Raw genomic sequence first — 15193 nt, 5'->3', positions numbered from 1 at the left:
TCACGATAGGCCTACAAATGAAATAAATTGCTTTTTAGTTTTTCAGGTAGGTCTAACACACAGTAGGGCTATTAAGATTTTTTGTTTTTTTACCAATTATCCAAATAATGTTTAATCCTAGAAAGCTATTATTATCAGAGGACACGTGAGCATAACGGTTAGCAGATCAATGAATGAGAGGGCAGCGTTACCAGAGTTGCCCATTTACCACACCTTGTTACAGCACAGTAGGGCTATTGCAAACAGAAACAATACTGTACTACATAGATGTTTCCTGTCAGCTCGACTTTTGAGTGGACTTTGCTGTTCCGATGAGCATGAACGGTATACGAGTGGAGCACTCACATGGGCCGTGAGCGACTGAGCGGAGCACACACACGCATAGAGCAGGATAATACGCAGAGCGTCACACCACGTGACAGTGAAACCTGAGTGGTGAACTAATTTTCGGAAGCCGGAATTTCAGTGCATCTCTAATTATTGGCGACATCAGAAATGGATATTATATAATAGCTGTTTTTTTTTACATTTTAGCAATTTAAAAATATAAAAAAAATATTTTTTTACACGGCACCCCGGTTGGGAAACACTGATCTTGAGCAAAAAAATAAATAAATATTAAGGACCCTTCCCATCCCGGCCATAACCTGTTTGTCCTCCTGCCCTCGGGAAGGCGATACAGGGCAATCAAAACGCACACTGCCAAATTATTAAATAGTTTCTATCCAAAAGCTATCCAGTCCCTAAACTAAGGGCTGTCCTGTACTATTTATATATGACACTTTACTGTGGACTGTGCAATAACTGCTCAAATCCTTAACTTTCTTATTTACCTGCTGCATATCAAGTTTATAAATGGAATGTGATAGTGTTGTTTACATATGTGTATGTACTGTAGCAGCATTAAACCGTTTACTTTGTTTAAACAGCTCTTCTTGAAGGGCTATTTCGTATTGTACTTTTATTTATCATATGACACTCATTGTGGATTTTGTGTATGTTTTGAAGCACCAATAGGAGGGCATGTGAAATTTCGTTGTATTCGATACAATGCTGATAAAAAGCCTTCAATTCAATTAAATTCAATTCAATATGTTTACATAATTTAACACAAATTTTATTTATCTGAAGAATGAATTAAATAAAAAAAATTAAATACCTGGATTCTGACTCCATCCTCCACCTAGTTAACTTATATCAGACCCCAAATATGACGCTTATCAATTCAAAGAAATGTGGTCAGTATTAGTTAATTTAAAGGGGTCATATGATGCGATTTCAAATTTTCCTTTCTCTTTGGAGTGTTACAAGCTCTTGGTGCATAAAGAAGATCTGTAAAGTTGCGCGTAAAAAGACCGTATAAGTCATTATAATCAGTAATTATGTCCCCACTGGATACAACAAATGCCTCGTTTGTAATGGGTTTTAATGTTTTTGTCTCGTCGCTCCGGCCTGACAGGGCATCAACAGTATGGTTAGGGGTGTAACATTTCCGTCTCACGCTTGAGGTATTCGGCCAATCACAACGCATTGGATAGCTGGCCAATCACAGCACACCTCGCTTTTTCAGACCGATGAGCTTTGTAAAAATCGACGTGTTTCAAAAAGGCGGGGCATAGAGGAGAAAAAATAATGTACAGTATGTGGAAAATAATGTTTTTTTTAACTTTAAACCGCATAAACACATTTCATTACACCAAATACACAAAATAATGTTATTTTTAGCAGCATCATATGACCCCTTTAAACTTTTTCACAGACAGCAGAGTTCAGACCAGACAAGAATTAAATGTCTGTACAAAATCATGTTTTTATTTAGTCGTTTTTTTATTATTATTTTTTATGACATACAACACAAGACCTGCAGAGTAAACAAACAAACAAAAAAAAATAACAAGGATAAGGAAAAGATGTATTTCGATACAAGCTAGAAAGCAGTTTAAAAATATGTATAACAAAACAAAATAAATAAAAGGCTGGTCTTTTTTTATCCCTTGTAGTTAGAGGATATAGTTTGAATACAGCTTAATATGATGTACAAAATATCACACAGTGATAAATTGCTTTAAAAAAAATAAAAACACAAAGTAATTTTACCTTGGCTGTGGACTGAAACTTTTTCTTTTTTTTTTTCTCAAATGTCCATACAATTTTCAGTTGTTCAGGCTTTTACACAATCACAAGCAAGTATTAAGCCTAGAAAAAAGGTACTACTGTCGTCTTACACCTTATTTTACTAGTAATCATAATAATGTCTAGTAAAGAAAAGCAAATAAGTCAGAAAACGGGAAACTTACATTTTGCATTGGCAGCTTTTCAAACATATAAACATTTTTGGTTTTTTAAATTTTAAATTTTTATTTTTACACAGATCCGTCCTCTCGGTAAGGAATGTGTTTTGTTGTTGTAATTTTAAGACTCTTATTGCATCGAGGGGTGTGGAAAAAGAGGTGTACAAGAGACAGCAGGACTCGTCTAAACACCCATGCAATCGGCAGTCTTTGGAAGAGAACGTAACGATGCGGCGATACATGGATGAACCCAATCGATCGTATGATCCTACACATGTAGTGTAGCATAAAGCTAACCGTTAGTGTGCGGTGTGAAGTTACTAGGTAAAGAGGTAAGCAGCAAAGTATTATGGATTCCACTAAACGCAAGTCTGTGGTTATGTGACATTCACTGACAGGGCGAATAGCCCAAAATTAATCCGTGGTCTCGATATTGAACAAGTGACAAGACATAACCTTGTCCATTAATAAAATCACTCCAAGAGGTTTTCCTTGCCAAAAATCACACCCCCAAGTAGGAAACCTTGTTTTCCGAGTTGGCTGGATGGAGTGATTCTGGATAGAGAAAGCCTGGTTAAGAACTGACATGGCTCCATTATGCAAGAGCGCTCTTTATGGCCCATCAGTCTTTTTGTTGCTTCTGACTTGCCTTCCGGCCACTTGTCTACGACCACGGAAAACCAGTAAAGGATAAAAATAAACCCAGCAAAACGGAAACTGGCTAATACAAGATGGGACCTTTGATATCCAGACCTCAAGACCAGGCTCCCTCCAACTAAGAAACCTGAAGATCAGATTCAGGTTTGAGTCTTCATCTCATCTTGGTTTCCCCCCAACAAGTTTCAGAGTTGCATCTTGATTGCTTGCTTAGCCAATAAAAAGCAAGGTGCCCCACTTTTATTTTCACTCAAAGAGCCCATATGAGCTTTACTCTGAAACACCTTGTGTCTTGCCTTGACTGGCGGCACAAAACCCATTAAGAGGACTTTTTGAATTTGTCCAAGTTCCACCACTGGGTTTTGACCTTTTGGTAAGTCAACTGAAAACTGGGGGGCACTAGTTTCTCATCGCTTAAAACGCCCTTTCGAGCTTTGCTTCGTTCTCCACTTTTCAGGAAAAATGACTTGGGTCGAGATCACAGATGTCCAAAAACTCAGAAATTGACAATACAGCTGTACTAAAACACGAACTTGTAGTTGGTTTAAATTTTTTTATTGGCGACAATCATCAACCAAAGATCCTCCAGCGAGGATATAGAGTTTATCGTCTTAAAAATACCCTGACAAAAACCTTAAAAGCCACTTCGGCACACCAGAAGCACTCTGAAATTCCCGAAGCATGGGCTGTATTTCTGAAATGCCAAAGAACCGTACGTGATAACTCCGAGGAATGGCAGGCGTCAACCGAGATTTGCTACTTTTCGACCCTCGTCGTGAACAGGTCCCTGATTCAGAGGAGATCTTAGCACCAAGGTTGTGAGTCAAGTGTGCTATTTACAGCGCATCCTGCTTAAATACAGAAATCAGTTACGCATCCAACTGCAGATCTTCCCAAAAAGTCTTCCAACCGATACTGAACACTACAATAAATACACTACTTAACAGTCACCTGACTATTACGGATAACGCCACCTGATTGGATATGAATGAAGATGGTGATTGCAAAATGCTTGTGCTAGCACCGTCACAAACGCACGGTTTTAGTTCAAAGTGTACTCGTCATAAGAATGAGATGTGTGGAACTGATTATGAAAGGCTGAAACACTAAGGCTCTTAGCTGTGAGGCTAAAGGTAAAGCTGTGTTGTACTTGCAGCTAAAACGCAACCAAAAAAACTGATCTAAAGCAGTCTTTGGAATGAAATGCATTGATCGCCTCACGTTACTAGGCAACAGTTACGCGAGGACATTAATTCACAGATTAGCACTAATGCAATTTACATCGAAAATGTGCAGGCTTGGGTAATGTCTTGTTTACCGAGAGCCTTCAAATCCTCAACCTAAACCGAGCATGAAACACATGTGTGTGTTTGCATGGGTCCATCCGTCAACAGATTGGACATCCCTCGCAACACACTGCAGATTATTAGTAGTGTAGTCTAAAACTGAAATCGGGACATGAGCAGCAAGCTCATTAGTATTGAAAGCAGTAGAGTTTGTATCACAATGTGTGAGGCATAAAAAAATTATAGGTTATCGAGTCGAGTGCCTTTAACACAGGCAGTGATGTGTAGAACATCGTTCCTCACATTTAGTGAGCGTGTGTGTGTGTGTGTGTGTGTGCAGATACTCGGCGTTTCATTCTTGTGGCCCAGTAGTGAAGGTGGATCCCCTGAGAAGAAAAAAAAAAGCAAAAATTAGCTCAAGGCTGCAGGCATCAAATGTGAACATACATACGCATGCACACCTACGACGACTACTAACAAGGAGCTGCAAGTGATTTCAGCCTTTTTGCTGAATTGCGTCAGACATAAAGAACTGAATCAGACCATAGGGACACCTTTTTCAGGGCCGAATCTCCAGAGACATGTAAAAAGCTGATACTGTATGTTGAGTATTGTGAGTGAATTAAATCTGAAGCGAGTTGTCCTCATGGTTGCAAACAAACACATACACCACTAACAGCGTAGTCTGATTCACAAACAAGTGACTATTTTGGGCCATTCTTTTAATTAAAGGGGATATGAAATGCATTTTTAAAATTATTTTGATTCCTGATGTGCACTTCTAATAATACTATGGATTTTCATCAAAAACAGTCATGATTTAGCTATAAATGATCATTTTCTACCTTGAATTTAGCTTTCTGATTTGAACGCTCCATTGGAAGGGGCGTGTCTGCTACAAGGCTTCAATGGACACGCCCACTGCTATGATTGGCTAACATCTTTGCATATGAAATGAGCATTACATGTTAAACTCACTTGAAAACTTTTACTGCATTTTTACTACAACAGCCTCCAAGATGACCTAATCGTCAAAAGTGATGATTATGGCATTTAATATAGATCTACTCCAGTTGCATTAAAAGTTGAAGAGCTGCACTGTAGCTGAACTACCGAGTCTACCGAGCAAAAGGTGCAATGATCTCCTTATTGCAACACGATTTCTGCAGTGTCATGAATACTTTCAAAATAACTAACACAGTGAAAAAAATGATGTAAATAAGAGACTCGTTGAGCAGTGTAAACTGTGTCATTGATTATAATGGGAGTTTTGTCAAAAATGCAGAAATCCAACCACTTATAGAGTAGTGCTGCTCTAATGATTAAAACGAGAACGATCTTTGATCACTTTCTGTATATATAACAATCCCAATATAAAGAACAGATGGTTTTCACACTACTAACGGGAAGAGTGTGACATTGATTTGTTTAGTCACTGGATTGATTCACTAATGCATAAACAGCTGTAAACCACTTTGCGACAAAGAATGTCTGTACATGAGGAATGTTCTATGCAATGTTCTATTCTATAGGACTATCATTTTTTTCTGCTATTTGTAATCACATTTCATTAAAAAGGTGTATATGCACAATAAACAAATAAAACGAATCGCACACAGCACAGGGTTTCTGCAGGATTTTTAAGCTCAAATTTAAGACCTTTTTAAGACCTGCACAAATAAAATTAATACCATATCAGCGGGGTAGGGCAATGTCTATTGTACCATATTAAACTGTCAAATTACTGTAAAAAGTATAATTTACAGCTCAGATACAAGTTTTCACAAAAACAAAAAGTTTTATAAAATGATAAACTTTACATTTCAGCCTTTAAACCATTTTTAAGAAAATGGATTAGTCAAAAGTATTAATTACTATATTAATTTAAAACAATTATTAACAATAAATTATTATATCAATTAAATAACAAATTAGGGGTGTGCAATATTGACAAAAAAAATGATATCTCGATAATTTACAGGGATTTTATCGATAACGATAATTAGACAATATTTTGCTGAGTGTGTTATTGTGCTGATACATTATCTCTAATTGTGCTGACAGCTGACTCCTGCATTTTTTTATATTCTTCATATTCTGTGTGGTCAGTTCACAGCAGTAATAGAAATTAATAATTTCCAATTAATCAAGTTTTTACCTTTGAGCGCCATGGACAGCTGACTCCTGAATTTTTTTATATTCTTCATATTCTGTGTGGTCAGTTCACAGCAGTGATAGAAAATTAATAATTTCCAACAAGTTTTATGGGCATTTTTACCTTTAAGTAATTTTTTCTAAAAGTGTGCACCATCTTTTGAGTCAAATTCTTGCATTTGGGTTGTTACTAAGCAAATGAAATCAGTATCAACAAAATTGATCTTTGCAATGCAGAGGAAACACAGAAGCGGCATTATTTACACACCGTTTAATGCAGCTCTGAGGGACATGGAATACTCTAACCTGCAGATGAAATGCATAAATAATGTTTTGATATTTTAAACATAAAACATTGAAAACTGATGTTTGTTATTGAACTGTTGTATAAAATCAATATCACATTTGTAATCATGCTGACTTTTGGAGAAAAAAACGGCACTTTTCGTGTGATAGTAACTAGTAACTATATGAAATTCATTTTCTGCCCCATATCTTGAATTATGTGATAATTCTAAATGTATTTTAATAGACTGATTCATGCAGTGAAAGAACGCACTATAAATGCTCACGCGCACTAGTCTAACCTACTAGAATTCATCATGTAATGTATGCGTGCACTCTGTAGGTGTTTTGTTTGCTTTTCGCGATATACTCGATAATATCAAATCGCACATCGTTAAAACAACAATTACGATATTATCGCAGACCATACATATCACACATCCCTATTCTGTTTAGATTTTTCTAATGCATTGTCTTCTTATCGATCCACCAGTTCACATTTAAAGCTCTGCGTGTTTGCAGGGTAAAAACATGGGTCGATTTTTGCATTTGTCTGAACTCTGAACAAAACATCAGTTTTATAGAAAATGCTCATTCATTCTGACAGTAGGTGGAGTGTTTGGTAGAATTATAACCGTTTCTCCGGTAACTGCTGTACACAAAGCAGCGCAGCACCGGACATTGAACGCGCAGCGCTCATGTTTATTTAATGAAATCATAGCCTTTTGAAGTTTAATCGTCACATTCAGTCATATCACAATTCTGGTCTTTCCGTCCCCAAATTTAAGACTTTTTGAAATCATAATTAAGACTTTCTTGTACAATTTAAGACTTTTTAAGGCCTTAAATTTGATACAACTAAATTTAAGACTTTTTAAGACTTTTTTAATACCCACGGAAACCCTGCTTTAACTTCTAACTCTTAATTCAGTTTTAATGTGTTTGAATATGCATTTACCAGTGAGAAAATCAAACAAAGATCTTGGCAAGCGCGTCGGCCCCTGCGCTGGCGATGAAGGGCTGCGAGGGGTGGAAGGCCACATCATGAATGGCCTCGTCGTGTTTTTTCCTGTGTGCTGTGATCTCCTGCACACACGTGCGATTGTCCAGCATCCACAACCGCACAGAGCAGTCATGACCTGAAAAAAAAAAACAGAAATCTCAAATTATAGCTGCAGAGATTTTCACATTTCAGTGAGAATGTGGTCTGTTGACGTGGATATGCGCAGAAGGCTTCAGCTGGCATGTTGTTTTGCTCACTGATGTCACACACTGCATGTTGGTGTATATTTACTTACTGCCGGAGATGAGGTAAGCGCCTTTAGGGTCTGTGGCGAGACAGGTTACAGCATCCAGGTGAGCCACCATGGAATGGATCACTTTCCCTGTGGCCACAGCGAGAGGAAGGAGGAAAGATTAGGTCATGTGGGATATTTTTGATACACAATATTGTTTCTAAATGGTCCGATATTCCAAGTTCTGGCTCAACCAATAGGAAAACGCTGTGTAAAGTTTGTGTTCCTAAATGCATCCTTTTAAAGCAAGGTTTCTAAAACTGGGATTCATGAGAGAATTGCAAAACTAATAAATAAATAATTAAAAAGTATAATTAAAATGTGTTTTTAAAATAAAATAAAAAACAATAAATGAAATATTGTATTTGTTTACCTACATTAACCAACAACAGAGCAGTGTGAACATGCTAATCTGTTTTTAAATTATTAATATATTAACTTATTTTATAATATTTTAGGGATTTGGCTGACAAAAAGGCTTAAAAAAATCTAGATAAGCCTCACTAGACGACTGGTCAACCATCATTTTTCATGGCCCAAGTGCCAGTTTGTCACTTTAAGACAATATATTGACACACATCGGATTTTCTCTCAACTGTTCACCTCCACTTAAGACATAAACTGTGTTCAGGTAAATACTCTCCAAGCCGGCCATTTTGACATATTTCTGTTTGTATTTGATCGTTTGGACAAGCGCCCGAAGCTCAAAGTGTAATTTGTTCGTCCGTTTTGGAGATTTGGGTTTTAGGGAGGAACAAATGCGCACCGCTGTGAAGGGAAAGTAGTTGTGCAAGACAAAACGTAGCTAGTTTTTAATAGCTTTACCTCATGTCATCTTTTGTATAATCCTTAGAAGCCAAAATCGAAATAAAAAAAACATAAATTTGCTTAATAAAACAGCCACAGGCCTAAAGTGTAAGCAGATGTTTGAATGTTTAGTTCTCTCTTCTATCATAATTAAACAGGGCTTTCATGTTGCGCGTGCTGAAGCTCCTCCACGTGGGCGCGATCTCGCTTCTGAATTGCGAATAGCAAAAATGCATCATAGACAAATGTTTGAAAAACAGCTGGCGACTCTGGTGAGATAGAATTTGCAAGATAATGTATATAGCAATAATAAATGTATGTGTGTTTTCTTAATTTCTCCAGAACCGTAAACGTCAGAGCTTATCGATACTCCGGTCTTTCATAATTTAGCCCCGGGACCGATTAAATACCGGGTTTCGGTACCCATCCTTAATCGTGACTCATCCTCAAATTACACAATTTACCTTTAACACAATTTCCATTATGACCATATACCCAGGAAAAAAAAAATCAATAAAAACATCCTAATATGCCTGAAAAAAAGCCGCAGGTAATGTACCACCGGATTCACGTTCCAGATGTCTTTTTTTTTCCCACTGGCTAATCTTTCACACCAAGAATGTTATTCGCTTTTCTTCAAGTGCTCTTGCTATATAAACTGGTGCGTAAAGGTTGGTGTCTGGCATGATACGATTGAGGGTTTTTTTTTACCGGAGGTTCTTTTTTAACTGCTTTGAGAGGTCTATTGTGACTGCACGGTAGGAGAGTCAAATGCTTTGCTGGTGTATTTACAGTTCCCACAGTGCACAGCTGGAAAATACGCAGTGCTATTACGGGCCTCAAAATTACTACAAGCTCTCAACACACACATACAAACAAACACACACACACCTGTCTTATTGTCCAGGAAGCGGATGGTGCGGTTCTCGTGGGCTGTAATGGAAATCGGTTGGGACGGATGGCTGACCACGCAGTTAATCAGCTCGCTGCCTGCAGGGGCGGTAAAGAAAAACACAATATTTTATTATTTTACAACAGACATCAAGTCAACATGAAACAGCATTCACAAACCATTTTACTTTTGTAACATGCTGTGTGGAACTATTATTTTCAACAAATATATATATATTAGGGGTGTTTTTAATCACGGTTCGGTTTTTATCACAGGATTATTTAATAATAATAATAATAATAATAATAATAACTAGAGGCTAAAGTTTGTAAACAAACTTTGATGTTGGCTTGAGAAAGCCAACATGGGCAGCCTTGAGGCAAAAGAGCCAGATCACTTGTGTGTTCGGCGTTCTTGAGCTGCCCCGCCACAAAAAAAGTACCACAGTTATTGATTTCGTAATATTTTTTTTCTACAGACACTTGATATTTTGTATTATAATAAAGAAGCTTATCAGTCATCTGTCTTGTCCCGAGCGTCTTTCACACTGGCCTCTGGCCATCAGTCATTATTGTTGAGTCCTGACCTGGTCACGATCAAATATGTTGGTTTAGCTTGTCAGTGTGAATTAAATGTATGTATTTATTTGGAAATATAATCGATTAAAAACAAAAGTAAGAGAGTGGAGTTGAAAGATTTCTTATCCTGCGGCTCCCTCTGATAGACAGCAATTGTCTTCTAGAGGGGACATTTTTGCTCTGGCAATGTAAGTCTATGGAAAATGTTTGATTTTGATGATTAATTATATAAAAGCAGCAAGTCTGATCAGTCTGAAAAGATATGGCAACAAACTACACTTCAGGGCCCAGGTCTCTGCCGAGTTTGGTGCTTGTAGCATTAAAGCCCTAGGAGGAGATACAGTCAGAAATTTTGGTCTCAGAACCCTGACAGCACACGTACATCAAAGAGGCGTTATTTGACGTCTGCATTTACATCCGCAAGACGTATTTTTTAGAGTGTTTGCTCATCTGCAATACGTCTATAGGATGTTTCCTATTAGATGTCAAATAGACGTTTAGAAGATGTCTTTAAGATGTTTATGATTAAGAATGTATGTAAAACTGACATCTTAAAGACATCTATCAGATGTTTGTACTCAGCAGATGCTTTCCAGATCAAGCGATCTTTAACAGACATCTTGCAGACGTATGTGTGCTATCTGGGAAGAAGAAGAAGAATATTAAGTTTAAATAGCATTTCAGAATGTTTGCTTTCTCAAGGCAATATAATAATACGATATAACACTTAACAGTAAGGTTCCATTTCTTAAGACTAGTTACCTACAGTGGTTTCATTAACATGAAATAACAATGATAAATACAGGAAAATACTAATTAATTTAGTTAATTTCAACATTTTCTAATACATTATTAAAATAAAAAGTTGTATCAGGTAAAACTTAACAGTAATATTTAATGGAACTGAGTTAACATGAAATAACAATAAATAGCTTTATTTGTATTAACTAAACTTAAAACAATAATAAATACTGTAATAAATGTTTTAAGTTTTTTTTTATAAGTTAAAGCATTAACTAATGTAAATTAATAGAACCTTATTATTCTAAGAATAGTTTATAGAATGACTTAATTCATATTTTAAGAATAAGATTATTACATTTATTTAAAGCAATTTTCACACCTTTTTACATGACTTTTCCCAAAATGGCAGTCTAATAAAGTACTTAAGTAACCTTTTTATTTTATAGTTTAAAAAAAAAAATTATAATAATTAAATAAAATTGTTTGCTGGTGAGCATAATTTGTAAATGTTTATTCCTATATGAACTGGCACTTACCATCCTTAGCCTGGTTCTCCAAGACCACGATGCTTTGCTCTGTGTTGAGGTCATAAAGCAGAGTCTCGCCCCCATCGAAGGCCACAACAACCTGGGATGGGTCGGAGTTTACAAAGGCAACCGAGGTGGGAGTGCCATGTTCTGAAAGAGACAGGCAATGAGTGAGAAGGACAAAAAGAAAGACAAACAATCCAAACACGCAAGGTCTTCTCCTCACCTTTCTCCTTGTTGAAAACAGACACACACGGTGAGGAATTATGGGGGTCCCAGATCCGTACAGTCCCATCTGCAGAGCAGGAGGCCAAACGCTTCAGGCTGGAGGAGTAGGCCAAACCCCACACCGCATCCTCATGGCCCGACAACACGCTGCTCTCCACGCCGGGATCTGAACGCATTTATACACAACATTTACAGTGGTGTGAAAAAGTGTTAGCCCCCTTCCTAATTTGTTTGATGATCTGAAATATTAAAGTGTGACATGCAAAAAAATAAGAAATCAGGAAGGGGGCCAACACTTTTTCACACCACTGTATGTCTAGCTCTGTGTTACCAAATTCATTTACAGTCAGCGCCCTCTAGAGGACTGTGTTAACCACTGTTTTTAATCACACTGTGTAACTTGCAAGTGCAGCAATAGGTTGACTTGCCATAGTTGTCGTAAGGATCTACATTAAGGTCGGGAATCTTCCAGCCACGGACGGTGCCATCCAGACCGCCACTGAAGCATGATTCTCCTTCCTCCCCCATAGCCAGAGAAAGAACAGCACCACTGAATCACACACACACACACACACAACATATTAAAAAAAACACAACAAAAATACTGTAGTGGTACTGGTAATACACTCGAACTTTGATATATATATTGTATGGCTGATTGATTTCAATAGTCATATGGAACAGCATTGTTATCCAAGGATTTTCAAAGAATACCATGATATTGCCACAGTGCATGTCCAAAAAACAAAGCTAATGCTGTTAAATGTCAAGGGAAAACACACTTTTCTAAAACCTAGTGAGCTGCTAGTGAGCAACATTTTATGAAATCCCAGCCACACTCCAGATGTGTTACTGCATGTATTCCTCCCTCCGAAAGAAAGCTCAGCAAACACATTCATTCACGATGGTGCATGAATAAAAAGAGAAAAGATTATAACTACTGTTCAAAGGTTTTGGGTAAGATTTTTAAAAAATGTTTTTGAAAGTCTCTTATCCTCACTGAGGATGAATTTATTTAGAAATACAGCAGAAATTATTGTTATTAAAATATTGTGAAATGTTATTATAATTTAAAATGTTTACTTCAATATATTTTAAATGTAACTATGACTGCAATGGCAAAGCTGAATTTTCAGCAGCCATTACTCTTCGGTGTCACATAATCCCTTAGAAATCACACTAATATTGTCATCCTATGTTTCTTGAGATTTATTATTCAGATTTATTATTATCAGTGTTGCAAACAATTGTGATGAATGTTTTTGTGTTTTGTACAATATGTTTTTATGAATAGTTTATTAATGTGAAATAGAGATATAACATTCTAAATGACCAACTTAATGCATCACTTTATATAAATGTGTGTGTGTGTGTGTGTGTATATATATATATATATATGTGTGTGTGTGTGTGTGTGTGTATATATATATATATATATATATATATTACAGACCCCAAACCTTTGAACGGTAGTGTACATGTATACTTAATTTTCATTCAATATTTATTAAACAAGAATTAATTAAAAGATAACTATTTCAAACCATGTGTGCTGTTTTTAGTGTAATAGCGTGAATATGCGTTTATTATTTTTATTTTATTCTATTAGTTTCAATTACAGATGGACAGATTTTACTATTTTAGCAGATACTGATCATTTTGATAACTGATAACTTTACTGATAATTTTCAATAATCAATTTTTTTTTTCATGGCAGGTAACTGTTTTGTGTTTGTTATGTAATCAATTAATTATAGATATTTAACTATTTTGTCTAAATTAATTAAAAATTATACTAAAACACTAACACTAACCGCATGCTACAAGTACATTTTGGCATTAAACATTATAATGTACTATATGGAAAAATGTATGTTTTGCAATTTGCCAAAGTTTACAAAGTGACTCGGTTATTAGTGTTTACAAAGATTTGTGGAAGCTTCTTTCTGCCACTGAATACAAAAATAAAAAGGGTAATTCTGACTTTGTATCTCTCAATTCTGAGTTTATATAACACAACTCTGGCTTTATAACTCACAATTTTGAGTTTATATTTCGTAATCCTGAGTTTATTTTTCACAATTCTGACTCTTCAGAATTGTGAGATAAAAAGTAACAATTACCTTACTTGTTTGTTATTCAATGGTGAAAATGGGCTTCTATAAAATTAGCCAAGAAAGCATTAAATCAAAGGAAAAGCAAAGGTAATCTAAATGTAAATATAGGGAAAATTAGCATGTACAATTAAACTTACAATATCTACTGATACCAACACTGATAAATTACAAAAAAACTACACTATAAGATAATAACCAATGGTAGCAGTATAATGTTCATGTCTAGTTTCAGTTCATATGCTACTTTGGAAGTCCACTAGGTTTTAAAGCACAGCTTTCGCCCCATAATCTAGCCTTGAGCACTTGGCAGAGTATGTTAGCCATAGGCCATGCAATTTCATTTTTAGGGAGTCGATCTCAGTCTAATTATAAACCCGTCCCACTCACCTGTGTGCTCTGAATGTATAAATGGGCTCAACGTCCAGCGCTGCATTTCTGTGAAGGCAAAAATGAGAGGCTTCCATGTTAGAACGCAGAGAGACAGTGCTAAAAGAATCTTTTACGGATCGATATTTCTAAGCACACTTCCAGAGACACCTACACGTACACGAACACAAACTTAGCATAAGAGGGCAGTAAAATATGGGTCTTCTCAGCCTTGTTTGTGTGTCTTGTTTTGGACCAATGGGTTAGGATGTGCTTCTTACTTTTTGGAGTGCATTGCCTTGTTGAGGTTCCACAGTTTGAGTGTTCCATCCTCAGAGGCAGACAGCAGAACGGCCTGGCTGGGGTGAAAGGTCAACGCTCGGATGGCATCGAAGTGGCTTCGTAGCGTGAAGCGAGGGTTCCACGTTTTTTTGAACTCTTCTCGACTGTCCTGCAACTAATCATATCAAAGGATACTATTCCTTGTGGAAAAACTACACTTTACACTTTACTACATTATATACTTTTAAAAAGTACTTGTGACAGAAACAATATTAGATTAAGAATATAGTGGGAACTGAATGTAATGTTTTCAGTCACTTCAATTGCATTTTTAATCCAGTTTTGTGTGAAATATGCAGATAAAGAGCATTTTATATACTGCAGAAATAATTGTGATAAAATGTCACTCTAACGATTAAAAATGCTTTCAGTTGAGGAGGAAAGATTACTTATTAAACTAACGTCAATGGTGAGGTCATTGTCGTTGGCAACAGTGAGGTCAGCCAGCTCTCCGAGGTTCATATCCCCTCCTCCAACCGCATCCAGAATGAAGACATCAGATGAGAATCCAAGAGCTCCCCCTTGAGTTCAGACAGATGCACAACAGAGTGAAAATTCAGCACAGACATTCTACAGATTCAAAAGAAGAAAAAAAATAATAATAATAATTAATAATTAATTATA

The 15193-nt window shown here is 36.4% G+C and overlaps 1 protein-coding gene across 4 annotated transcripts in view; it reads right to left on the bottom strand.

The window, feature by feature from the left end:
* Positions 1 to 2824: 2824 nt before the first annotated feature.
* The window catches only part of strn4 (striatin, calmodulin binding protein 4), a 29256-nt gene continuing 16887 nt past the window's right edge, over positions 2825 to 15193 (bottom strand). For all 4 annotated transcript variants that reach the window (XM_016500379.1, XM_016500382.1, XM_016500380.1 and 1 more), the window contains 10 exons: positions 14972 to 15090; positions 14509 to 14684; positions 14249 to 14296; positions 12173 to 12294; positions 11743 to 11910; positions 11526 to 11666; positions 9667 to 9765; positions 7972 to 8058; positions 7632 to 7812; positions 2825 to 4620 (listed from right to left, as the gene is read on the bottom strand). In XM_016500379.1, the coding sequence (XP_016355865.1) occupies positions 7643 to 7812; positions 7972 to 8058; positions 9667 to 9765; positions 11526 to 11666; positions 11743 to 11910; positions 12173 to 12294; positions 14249 to 14296; positions 14509 to 14684; positions 14972 to 15090 (1130 nt within the window). In that variant the 3' untranslated portion in view covers positions 2825 to 4620; positions 7632 to 7642. The remainder of the gene's footprint in view (positions 4621 to 7631; positions 7813 to 7971; positions 8059 to 9666; positions 9766 to 11525; positions 11667 to 11742; positions 11911 to 12172; positions 12295 to 14248; positions 14297 to 14508; positions 14685 to 14971; positions 15091 to 15193) is intronic.

The sequence above is a fragment of the Sinocyclocheilus anshuiensis genome, unplaced genomic scaffold (genome assembly GCF_001515605.1).
Source record: "Sinocyclocheilus anshuiensis isolate Anshui unplaced genomic scaffold, SAMN03320099.WGS_v1.1 scaffold374, whole genome shotgun sequence".
Lineage (NCBI taxonomy): Eukaryota > Metazoa > Chordata > Actinopteri > Cypriniformes > Cyprinidae > Sinocyclocheilus > Sinocyclocheilus anshuiensis.
The sequence above is the reverse complement of the archived record's forward strand: the minus strand, read 5'-3'. Positions and strand labels throughout refer to the sequence as shown.